The sequence below is a fragment of the Neophocaena asiaeorientalis genome, unplaced genomic scaffold, assembly GCF_003031525.2.
Source record: "Neophocaena asiaeorientalis asiaeorientalis breed wild unplaced genomic scaffold, Neophocaena_asiaeorientalis_V1.1 scaffold70, whole genome shotgun sequence".
Lineage (NCBI taxonomy): Eukaryota > Metazoa > Chordata > Mammalia > Artiodactyla > Phocoenidae > Neophocaena > Neophocaena asiaeorientalis.
The window spans coordinates 5,300,174-5,312,529 of NW_020175410.1; the positions used below are offsets into that span (position 1 = coordinate 5,300,174).

A 12,356-nucleotide genomic window follows, 5' to 3' on the forward strand; every position below is an offset into this window, starting at 1 on the left:
TGTGTGTGTTCCGGGGTGGGGTGGGTGATGAGGGAGGGAGAGTGGGAGGGGATGAAAATAAGTACTCCCAGGAAGAAAAAATAAAAAACAAAATCTATAGAATATTTTTCAGAACTGAAAAGCTGTGGCAGAAAGAGGAGATGATAGTCTTTAGGTAGCATTTATGATTCTGTGTGCAGAAAGTTGAGGGATATACAAGTATCTGCAGTTTGCTTTAGTGTTTATACTACAAGCAGATAGATATATTTAGTACTTTTATTTAAAACTTAGGATAATATAGTTGAAAATATTTTCTCTGTGAGCTTCTATATGCAATCCCATGCAATTGGAATTTGATAGTCCTTTACATAAAGAGAATGAGAATTAGCTAAGACCTCTTATTATTTCAGGCTTCTATGCTACATGCATGGGCATTTCAAAGTATCAGAGAGTAACACAGTCTAGCTTTTATTAAAGGAAATGTGTGTCTTAAGACATTTACATCTCAAAATTTTTATGACAGTAGTAAACTTGATTCTCTTGTGTTGTCCATAAAGTTTTAAGTATCATTCTTACTCAGTCATTTTTAATCAGAACTGTGGACACCTTCTGACGTTAACTATCAAATATATGTGCTGTACAAAATAGCCAAACTGCAGTCATCATAGCAGAAGAGAAGCAAGGGCTAGCAGTATTTATACACAGTTCATTGGTCAACTCATGAACATACGTGGACAATTATAAATTTGTCCCCTTAGCAGTTCTGAGCTTTGGATCACATATGCAAATAGTATATTCTTAAAGTTCTGGAAAGTATCTGGTGAGTCATGCAGTCGGAGATAGAGTTGCCCCATTGGGTGGCCTGAGCTCTTCCTTCATCATATCCATCAGTTACCTTTCTGCAGACCGAAAGGGAAGGGGGACTTCTCTGCCAGAGCCACTCAGTGGAGACTTTTTCCATATACGTTAAAGCTGTAGTTCCCCTCCTACTCTGTTCAGTCCTCTAAATTCTACTTTTTTAGAACCTAACTATAAAATTTTAGAAATAAAATTAACTGTAAGGATTATTTTACTGACTAGGAAAGTTAGACTCAGCATTATTAATTGCATGACTAATTAGTGGTGAAGCTGGTGATCAAACAATCTGCAAGACTTCTAGCCCAGTTTCCTTTGACTATACTACACTGCTTCTTTTCCCCCCACTCCTTCTCTCTCCTTTTATTCTCAGGATGGAACTGAGAAGCATTCGAGTAATGTCTTGGTGGCACTTCTTTAAGCATTTTCCTTCTCCATACACAAAACTGCTCTGAAAAATCATATTATTGACCATAGCAATCTGTTTAATTCTTAAGGAACCTCTGTTTTTCTCCGAACAGCCTCAAAACCAGTGGACTTGAAATCATGTGCTGGCCCTATCCCTAACACGACACAGCTGTGCCACATTCCCTGTCCTATTGAAAGTGAGGTTTCACCCTGGACAGCTTGGGGACCTTGTACTTACGAAAATTGTAATGACCAGCAAGGCAAAAAAGGTATGTAATATTAAAATGGCATGCTTAAAACTCCCATCATTTGGGTCAAACCATGAATTATTAACAAATGCTGCTCTGTGTTCCTGTGATCATTCATTTGCAGTATTTTCCAGAATGGCTAAAGAGTATTGATGTTTAGCACAAAAGAATTATAGACCTATTCTGGTGATGATACCAGAAGATTAAAACTGCAGAACGTAGGCAAGATGCTTGTTAATTTAGACAACAGATGGAGAGCATCTGACGCGGTTGGTGCAGTGGTTAAGATGAGCTGTGGTGTCAGACTGACGTGGATTGGAAAACCTAGTCTGTCCTCTGTTGTTTAGATAAGTTAATTAACTTATTTAAATCTTTGTTCCCTTATCTGTAAAAGGGATGTAATATGATCTGGCACCCAAGTTTTCTTTAAAGACTCAATGAGATAAGCATAAAGCACTTATTTCATTGCCTGACCTGTAGCTAGTGCCTAATAAACAGAACTACTTATTACTTTGAAGGTAAACAAACAAATAATGAATATTGCTTTTATGATGCAAATAATATATCTAAAAGGAATAGAATAAATGCAATTGTTTACTACATGTTCGGCATGGTAGAGTAATTTTCACATGATCTAGTAATTGAAAACATTTTTCTATTTTGTTTCAAAGGACAGTTTTCTAGTGATTCCAATATATTCACATAGCAGTAGACAGACTTATTAATTTTGTTATACATTGTCAGAAAGGGCAACACTTAGGTGTTATTAAAGCACATAGCAGGACTTTGAATACTCCTTGTTAGAGCCCAGATGGTTTATATCCCGAATTCAAATTTCTGGAGAGTCTAAATGCAACTAAGGCTTCAAGAGACAGTTTCCTGAAACCATCCAACTTCTCAGAGGTTCCTTTTCAAATTTAACCAGGTGATCCTGTTGAGGAATTCAAAATAATAGCACTTGTGTCTGGTCATGAATATTTCTGAATAGGTTGAGATTTTATTGTGTCTTTGAACATTTTACAACTACAGACTTTCCAATCAACCAATCACCTCCCTCTCTGTCTCTCTTTCTCTTTATCTCTCTCCAGCCCATCCTTGCTTGACTTTTACTGTAGTAAGCTGACACCAAAAGTCTCTCTTTGGCCATTCTGTTTATTCATTTAATAAATTGTTAATGAGCTCATATTAATCTAGAGTTTGAGGATACACTGGTGATTAAAGCAGATATGAATTCTACCCTCTACACTCATCCAGCTTTCACTTGGAGTTTCATTCAGCCTTCTGAAATATTCAGCACATGTTGGTAACAGTAAATATTTTCCTTCCCCAACAATTCAGGTTTTAAACTGAGGAAACGGCACATTACCAATGAGCCCACTGGAGGCTCTGGGGGCACCGGCAACTGCCCTCACTTACTGGAAGCCATTCCCTGTGAGGAGCCATCCTGCTATGACTGGAAAGCAGTGAGGCTAGGAGACTGTGAACCAGATAATGGAAGGGAGTGTGGTCCAGGCACTCAGATTCAAGAGGTTGTGTGCATCAACAGTGATGGTGAGAAAGATTATCTATCCTGTTTTTATGGATGTCTGTTTGACCCTGGAGATACGGTTTTCCTTATGTTAAAATCTCATGTCTTCTCACATCATAGCTGGTTCCATTTACAAACACAGAAATAGCTGCCCCTTCCTTTCCTTCCTTTCCTCCCCTCACTTCCTTCCTCCCTCCCTCCCTCCCTTCCTTCCTTCCTCCCTTCCTTCCTTTCTTCCTTCCTGATGGTGGCTGTGGAGAGGCTCTTGAACAATCACAAGGTATTCTTTACTTTGAAAACAGGTATCATAGGATAAGAAACCATCATCAAGGCAATGTGTAAAGTTGACAAATTTTAAAATAACAAGGAAAGGTAACATTTTTCTAAGTGTTTTATTTTCCTATTTGCCATGGAAAGTGATATGTAAATAAAGAAGGGTTGTAAGCATTGGTTGACTTGCCTTTAGAAGCCTTCATCTCCCACCCTGATACTGTGTCCTAGTAATATATTTTAATTTCCAGACTTCCGAGCCACGAGGCCTATTGCAGCCTAGAGTTCCTGAATCAACCTTCTGAGCTCTAGGGCCTCCCTTCTAGGAATGTCCTAGAGCCACTGGGACAGGGATTTTCCACAAAGTTCTTTCCTTGAACCATAGGAATTACCTTGGACTTTTACGACTGATTTTTGTTGGATAAAATATCCTGTCTTGCTTTTAGCCCTGACTTAAGATCTTTACATTCCTTCCAAGAGTGCTGCAACTGTTTCAGGGAGATTCCCCCTTATTGTTCAGCAGTGCCTGAATCACACTTAGGAAACAAAGAACTCCCCGAGACGTAGTGTAAAACCTCTGGCTAAGAGCCTCTTCAAGGTTCTTCCAACTCTGAGACTCTGCACATCAGAGCAGCGTGAGCGCCACACCCCGGGGTCCCATGGTTGACAGTTGATGCTGTTTACAGCATATGCAGGAACGTTCTGGTGCCCCCTCAGGGGCACTGGAACATCTGGTAACCGTCGTGATTCCTTCCATCCTATTTTCTTCCAGCAAGCAGAATTGTTACCTCCTGTGACTCAATCACTGCTCAGTAGAGAAAGATACTCTCTGGGGTAAGAGACTGACAGACACTGCTAGTACTGAGAAATTAGCCTTTCAACTTTGAAACCTACAGAGCTGTCTTTGTCCAGGGTCCAAGGTAGTCATGCAGGACAGCATCAGGTAAAATCTGAACCAGCACTTGAAGTTGGAAGGTGAAGAGGGGATTATTGCCCCAGCTATTTTACGATGAATGCCGCTTTTTTCTCTGTAGATGTAATTAGCTATGATACATCCTCTCTTTAGCGTTTAATCAGTTCTACTCTAAAGGGAAAGAAAAGGAGATTAACATCTAGGAAAAAGAGAACGTATTCTGTTGTGCTTAAAATCCTAATTTGACTTAAAAGGCACTCTCTATCACTTTCTGAGTTGCTGTAGAAACAGTAAGGGTCATATTTATTTTAGTATCGTTAGTGACTTCCTTAATGATACTGCTTCTTGATTCCTTTTTCTCAATTTAAATAATTTTTCTTACCTTCCTATAGGATAGGGAGGACCTAGGGAGGAACTGGGATCCCAGATATTATAAAAAGTATATTTGCATGGGCTAAGTTGAAAAAAACTCTTAAGATGAAAAGTTAGTTGTGCATGGAACCTCTGCCTAAATATTATAAAATGAAAAATCAGGTCTCACGTATTGCAGTGGTCTTCCTGGATGTTTGTGCAAATTGAGTATATTTGAAAAGTACTGGAGGAGGTGGCTATTTTAAAAACAACAGTGGTTAATTTTAATTCTGTCAGCTAAAAAATATTATGTAGCACATATAATCACCTCCTAAATTGTCTTGTGGAACATTAAAGAACGAGAAGAAGAATGAGTTAGATTTGTCTAGTTATGTTGGAAAGTAATGTATGTTATAACCTAAAAGGCAAATTGATAACTCAGTATACATAAGCTGGTTTCACTTTGTCCACCTAACAAACAGAATTAATTTTAAAAGGTCAGAAATGTGTTGCTAATATTCAGTTTGTTATTATTGTTCATTATCAGGACATCTCCTCTGTCATCACATTTTACTCCCTGACATATATTAGTTATTGTACAATTCAGTGTTTTAACTGCCTCAACTACAGGAGTATATAAAATCAAGAAAGTGTTTTATTATAAATCCTAGAGGCTGTTCAAATTTATATATAACTGAAACATAATTGTGCTGTGCGAATCAGTGCAAACGCTGGAGACTTGTAAATACTACAACAGTATTATGTGGTCACCTGGTAAGTGTTTCGCAGCTGCACCAAATGTCGTTTTGTAATTAAATCGAGCCCAGGGAATTAAAGTTGATTAGTTGTACAGACTCTACCTCTAGGCTTGGCTGTGGCTATAGATTTTGTTTTATAATTAAGTTAAAGCTCAACTAGGGAAGTGAAGAATTAGAGCCTAATTCTAGAGTGAATCTAGCAAATAGTAGAAAGACTGTTTTTTTCTCCCACCTTCCTCACAAATTTCACCACTTTGTTAATGACCTATCTCAAAGCATTTAAAGTCTTTTTTCTGAAGTGTTCTTTACCCAGGCTTCTGAGATCATTAGGATTGGCTGCTGCTGTGATTGTCCATTTTCCAATTGTCTTCTAAGGAACAGGGTTGACAGAGGGTTGAGAGAGCACCCAGGAGGAGTTTTATGTAGATTGTCTGACAGAGGGATGTAACAAAAATGCAAGGTGAAAGAGAACTCAGAAGACAATTAGACTGTCCAGGAAGAGAGAAACATTTTAGGTGTAACAGAAAACAAATATTACTCATAATTTAAAGATTGTCAGAAAAGCAATCCCAGACCTGTGGGCACAAATACAGGAGCTACTCTAAAGGTCTGGTGGTAATGGGTCAGGGTGCCCAGTGGAATCCTAGAGAATGTTGAACCTATGAGAAAACCCCAAATCTGCTTTCTTTCAGTTTCTGCAAAATTTGTTTGTGTTTTATTTAAAGGTGTAAATTGGTGAGGCAAGAGTATTTTGTTTCCCAAATTGGTTGGTTAGAGACAGAAGAAAGCAAGGCTATTAGGCTGAAAGTCAAAAACTAATCTATAATCTTATTGATTACTTAAGGATACTGTAAACCAAGTATTGTTTCCATATTTCCCTCCCCTCTGTTGAAAAAAGATAAATGATACCGTCTATATTTCATTACCATGTGTTCTATTCTAGATATTAGAGTATTGACACCTTTCTGTGTGAATTTCAAAACCACAGTTTTGTTATTGGTATTTGTAAAGGAGTGTCAGGTTCCTGTCTTATCTGTGGACTTAGTTACAGTCTACGGAGGCAAGTCCCAGAAAGCCGCATTTTTATGAAGCTCTCTGGATAGTTCTGATACACAGTGAAGTTTGTGAATCACTATAGTAAAATGACAACAGGATTGTTTCGGTGGAACCTCAGACCTGATTCTGTTACCCAAAGATTCCCAGCACCAAAGCATACTGGCTGGATTTGGGTAATGCTGAAGAAGACCTATGATTAAGAACGCTAAGAGAGTAATACTGAAGCAAGCCTTTAAAGTAACTTTTTCTGCCTTTTTTTTGGGGGGGAGCCATTTCTGTATAGCATCAGAAGTACCAAAAGAACTGACCGTGAAGGATGGTTGAAGATGAACTTAATATCCCAGGCACGGGCTTGTCATGAGACTGCTTAGTCTTTCTGAATTTTTACCACCAGTTTTTTCCTACTGGAATGAGATATGTATCCACATATGAGTAGATGGAAGGGAAGACTTGAATGCTATTTATTTCCCAAGTAGTTTATGTTGTACTCTTCTTTCCCCAGGTATTCAGTATTAAGAGGAATGTAAGGGCATCCCTGATATCTTGAGGTAAATCAGGAATAAGCTCCTTAAAAAAATGGAAAATTTTTGTCTCTGGAAAACAGGGCTCAGTGTGGGGAGAAATGGGGCGAGGTACTGCTCTGCTCTATTTTAAGGCTTGTACTACAATTTGTATACAATTTACAAACTATATAAACACTGAATCAATTTGTCCAAATATATATTTATTAAAGAGTAACAGTTTGGAGGGGGATAGAGATATGTGGAATAAAGAGGACAGGGTAAGGAGCAAATCATTCCAGGAATAGAAAGAGAGAAACTACAGAGCTTATAGTTGAAACTAATATTTTGTCTGGTTGAGAATATTCGTAAGCCCTCCTAGAAACATAGGCCATGTCAAGGATTAAGATGCCCACGGTTTATTAAAGATGTGCTTCCAGGGGAAGCCAGTAAGAGAAGGGGAAATAAAGAAGCAAAATAGTGAAAGGAGAGTGTGTCTTGGGTTCCCAAGACAGCCCCCAGGTTCTTTAATTAACTAGGGGAACTTACAGAACTCAGCATATGGTCATACCCGCAGCTATGATTCATTTCGTCAAAAGAGTACAAAGCAAAATTAGCAAGAGAAAAAGGCACATGGGGCAAAGTCCAGAGAAAACCAGGCACAAGCTTCCAAGAGTCCTTTCCCAGTGGAGTCAAACTGATGATGCATAATTTTTCCACCAGTGAAGTGTTGTCTACCTGGGAAACTCACCTGAGCCTAGGAGTCCAGGGTTTATATTGGCTCAGCCATGCAGTCACCCTCTGCCTAACACATACCAAAGTTCCAGACTCCCAGAAGGAAAGCAGGTGTTCAATAGAAGGCACGTTGTTTGTCTGAATACTTTAAGCCCACTGAGCAACACTTATCATTTAGAGAATGTGGAGCCCTCCAGAAATTCAAGGTCCCAGAGGCAAGCCAGAGGCCAGCCTAGTGAGCAAATGTCTAAGGATAACAGTCTCAGGCCTGCTAAGTTAACTGTTTTCTGCAGGGAACACCAGAGTTGCAGTCTCAGTCTAATTAGGTGAGACACTGGAGTGTAAATTAAACCCTAAAGCTTCTAGCTTTAGAAGTAAAGGAGCTGGGATTTTATACTCTCACACCAGCCACGATTGGTGCACAGATGCTGGCTGGGAGGAGGAAGGTGGGTCCAGGAAACTTCCAGCTCTCTATATTGGCCAGACCACCCTAGTGCCCAAGGCCATTCAGCTAAAGGTCAAGAATGAGATATAAGCAGCAGAATCTGATAGATGGGTGCAAAGATCCAGTAAAAGGAGTCTTCAGGGATCCAAACTGGGCAAGAACACTGTACAGGAGGGAGATCCAAATATGGTGGGAAGGAATATAAATGTGTGTATACTAAAGCAAACCTAAAACCTGGTAACAGTGTCTTCTATACTACAGAGGAATCCCCATGAGGATATAGTTTCCAGTTTAGGGAAACACTTTGGGACAATTTTGGTTGACAAATCTGCATTGCCTGGATAATAAGAGAAGACCTGAGTTCTGCAAAATAAGAGAATTTTTAAGTTACTTCTGGTAGTATGGGGAGAGAGGTAAGCAGTTTGGGAATGTTAAAAGAGAATGAAAAATAGTTCTAGGAGGAGAAGTGAGAGTAAGGATCTTAAGGAAGAAAGAGAAAAAGTTTGAGGATGGCCACAGGTAACTGGAAATACCCTTTGGTATGAAATGGGTGATGTGGTCTCATGGGTTTGATCAGGGTAGTACCATTTTCTTGAGGTCGTTATTGATAGCACTCCCATTTGTCCCCGAAATTGTCCTGCTTTGGAGAATAAGTAATAAGATCACCCTAGAAATGACTGATAAATTGTGAGACAGAGGAGACAAAAAGCGTATTTTTGCTTTTTTCCGTCAGGATAATACCTTTTGTGCTATATTTTTTCATAATTAAATATCAGTGATGGACAAGAACATCGTAATACACGAGGAGTGATGAAAACTTAAGTTAAAATTTGTTTAAGTTTATAAGGGAAACTAACCTAGGATTTGCTTCAAAAACTTTGGCAAGAGCTCAAGTTCAGATCAATTGAAATATCTGTAGAGCTAGCTGAGAACACAATCTCAAAAGCATGATCACTCTTTGGAACTGGAATCTGCTTCTTAACACAAATTACACAGTCATTACATGGAAAAGCTGATCTTTTAAATGCAAGAATACGTCCTATAACTGAATTGTTTTTCCGTAATTTAAGCAATAAATCAACTAAGGAGTTTCCTTCCTGTAGAATGCTATGCCATTTAATGCGTTTGCAATATAATTAGGTTGGATATTATGCTTAAATCTAAGGTCCCTTACTTTACAATTAGGATCATCTAACACTGTTGGTAAGAGTTTGTTTCCTATAATTGCACTGTGATTCTCTATTCAATTTGTTGTAAAGATGAAAGTCATTACAGCCTTTTAGAACATTTAAGACAATAGGTTATTCTTCAGTGTTGGTTTGTAGTAATCACAATTTTATTCTGGCCTTAAAAAATCTGGCATCAGATACCCTGATCTATCTTCTCTGTGTGTGTGTGTGTGTGTGTGTGTGTGGTATGTGTATTATAATATCTTTTGATATACTGTAAATAAAAAGTATTTTTTTGTTTGTAAGGAAGCCATCAGGATTGAGCCAGCTTTCTTTTGCATAGCAATGTCTTAGCAAAGAGTAGCGTTTTATAGGGAATTTTCTTCTTTAAAGTAGGTTAGTTATAGCAGAAACCTCAGATGAAAGTTGAGTGAACAGTAGTTTGCTTGCCACTTAATAGGATGATATAAATTTCCCCCTAAGTTTTATCTACCACTTCAAATGGCAAATGCAAGAGAAAACAGCCTTTCGCTTTATAAGTGGTCAAATGCCTTAACACAACCCAGGGCAGCCGGTTTTCTCATAGCTGGGTCAGTAAAAGCCAGTACGATAGAAGGCACATCTTTCAACCTAACAGATGCATCTCATCCCTTACCTTATCCTTCCCTTTTTTGCTTCTGTGACTTTGCTCATCTCTTATCTCCCCTGTCAGACTTCGTTTTCCCTTGCTTTCATTGATTCTCCATTCCTCTGATGTCTTTCCTCCCTCTCAGGCCGTGTATCATTTAACTGTTGCCGGATAACAAACCACTTCAAAACTCACTGGCTGAAAACAAAACCAGTTAGGATTTCTCATGATTCTGCGGAGTTCCTGTTCCAGTTTTACTGTGCTCACTCGGAGAGGTTTGGCTGTGACTGGAGGAAGATCCAAGATGGGCTCCCTCACGTATTTTGCATCTGATGCTAACTGCCTGCTAAGGTGCATCGGTGCTTCTTCACAGGGGCTCTCATTCTCCGTTAAGCTAGACCAGATTCCTTACCTGGTGGTTGTAGGGCACTGCTTTTATAAGGACAGAAACAGAAGCTGACAAGCCTCTTGAACTTTTACAGTGTCACTTCGGCCACATTCTTTTGGTCAAAGGAAGTCCTGATGACAACTCAGATTTAATGAGGAGAGAAATAGGCTCTACCGCTTGATGAGAGACGTTATGAAGAATTGTGGCAAAGAATTTAATTCACTACAGTCCACCCTCTGGTCACAATTGTTTTCACTCCTCCCGCATGCAAAGTACACCCCATTTCCACCGGAGACCATCAGAATTCTCATGCAGTTATGCCATCAGTCTTAAAGTTCACTACCTCATGTTCTGCATCTAGTTCAAATATAGATGAGGCATCTCGGGGACAACAATTTGGGTGTGGCTACTCTTTTCTTATTTGTATTTTTTTCACATATTTGCTTTGAGCTCTGTTTTGCCCCATGAGGCAATCTGTCAAATTCTTTCCTGTGCATTTCAAAGTCATTTAATGCTATCCTTTAATTATAGATTTTTTTGAGGGGAAAAATAAATCAGAAAATATAAAAATAAATATATAGGCTCTTATTATGTACAAATAATATGACAGTCTCATTTGATCAAATTAAAATTATAGAACTTGACTTCTTAAACAGAATTGTGCTATGTATCTTCCACATAATAGCACGCACACATCAAAAAAAATTATCTCAGATGATAGGATTAGTGCTTATTTTAAAAACGTGTAAATTTCAAGCGTTTATGTCCCTGACTTGTATATTGTTATTCCTTTCTAAGTTTTAAAAAAGGAGTTTATTGTAGCGCTTAAATCTTCTTATTATTAGTTAAATCCTGTATTGAGAAACCTTTCCTGTGAGTTTAGAAAGGACTCAGTCCTACAGATTCTATCTGTTTAGCTGAAGGTCTGAATAATTATTTAAGGTGTCAAGACATGGAAAATATAACTCTCATATTGAAAGATATTTTAATTTGTAGATGTAATAAAAATTTGAATCATTCAGATAATTAACTTTCCCCCCAAAATGAAACTCTTTTGTCCTGCACCTAACATACATATTCCTTCAAGATCTTACTATACACTAGTGTGGTGCTTTTCACAAAGTGATTTATGAAAAATGATTTTCTTTAAGATAATGACTTCATATAATCCTTGTTTTATGTTACTTGTCACAAAGAACCTGATTTCAGATTGAAATCGGAAATTTTGATTTCTAGGGTATGGCTACTCTTGAATCAGAGGGCTTTGAACAAAAAAAGACAGGATAACCTTCTCCACACATACAACATACAATGATGTAACAGGGACCAGAAAATCAGAATAGACTCTCCCACTCAAAGATGAGAAAAATAGGGCTTCCCTGGTGGCGCAGTGGTTGAGAGTCCGCCTGCCGATGCAGGGGACAAGGGTTCGTGCCCCGGTCTGGGAAGATCCCACATGCCGCGGAGCGGCCGGGCCCGTGAGCCGTGGCTGCCAGGAAAAATAGGAAACGTTCAGCAGTTTCTGGTCTACATCAATTCTAGGACCCAGCCTGTCTCCCCTATACCAGGGGCAGGGAAAATTCCTTGATCTAAGCCTATTTTTGTTTTCTGAGAGTGGTTCCGTAGCCCATTTTTCTCCTTGGCTCTTTGTTCTTCACCCTGGGATCTTGGATTTTCCATAAGATGTCTTGCCTTTTCCATAAGAAATGGCTCACGCTTATAGCTGAGGAACTTTCTCAGTCTGCCTTCTGCGCATGTAAATCGGAGAGCCTGGAGTCCTTTTATTCATTTTGAAATATTGCAGTTTCTCTAAGACCAAGCTGACAGTGTTTTTATCAATATAACACTCTTAAATGGTTTTGGGTTTTTTAAGAATCTCATTGGAAGTCACTCCGTGGCACCAAAGCCATATCCGTAATTTGGATAATTTGTTTTTGAAAAAGCCTCTCTTTACTTTGGGCCATGTATGAGGCTGCTGTGGAAACTACCTTTAAGATTTTTAGAGGCCTTTTAAAAGTCAGGGAGTCTTCTAAATACCACTTAAATCTTTCTGAGGTCTTATCAAAGAATTTTTAGCTACATCCTTGAGCTGATTTTTACCTTAGGCCATATATTTCTCTGAAAA

At 38.7% G+C, this 12,356-nt stretch overlaps 1 protein-coding gene across 1 annotated transcript in view; it reads left to right on the forward strand.

The window, feature by feature from the left end:
• THSD7A (thrombospondin type 1 domain containing 7A) overlaps positions 1 to 12,356 on the forward strand; it is a 440,791-nt gene that overhangs the window by 264,639 nt on the left and 163,796 nt on the right. The window contains exons 5-6 of the mRNA XM_024767036.1: positions 1,356 to 1,511; positions 2,829 to 3,041. Of these exons, the coding sequence (XP_024622804.1) occupies positions 1,356 to 1,511; positions 2,829 to 3,041 (369 nt within the window). The remainder of the gene's footprint in view (positions 1 to 1,355; positions 1,512 to 2,828; positions 3,042 to 12,356) is intronic.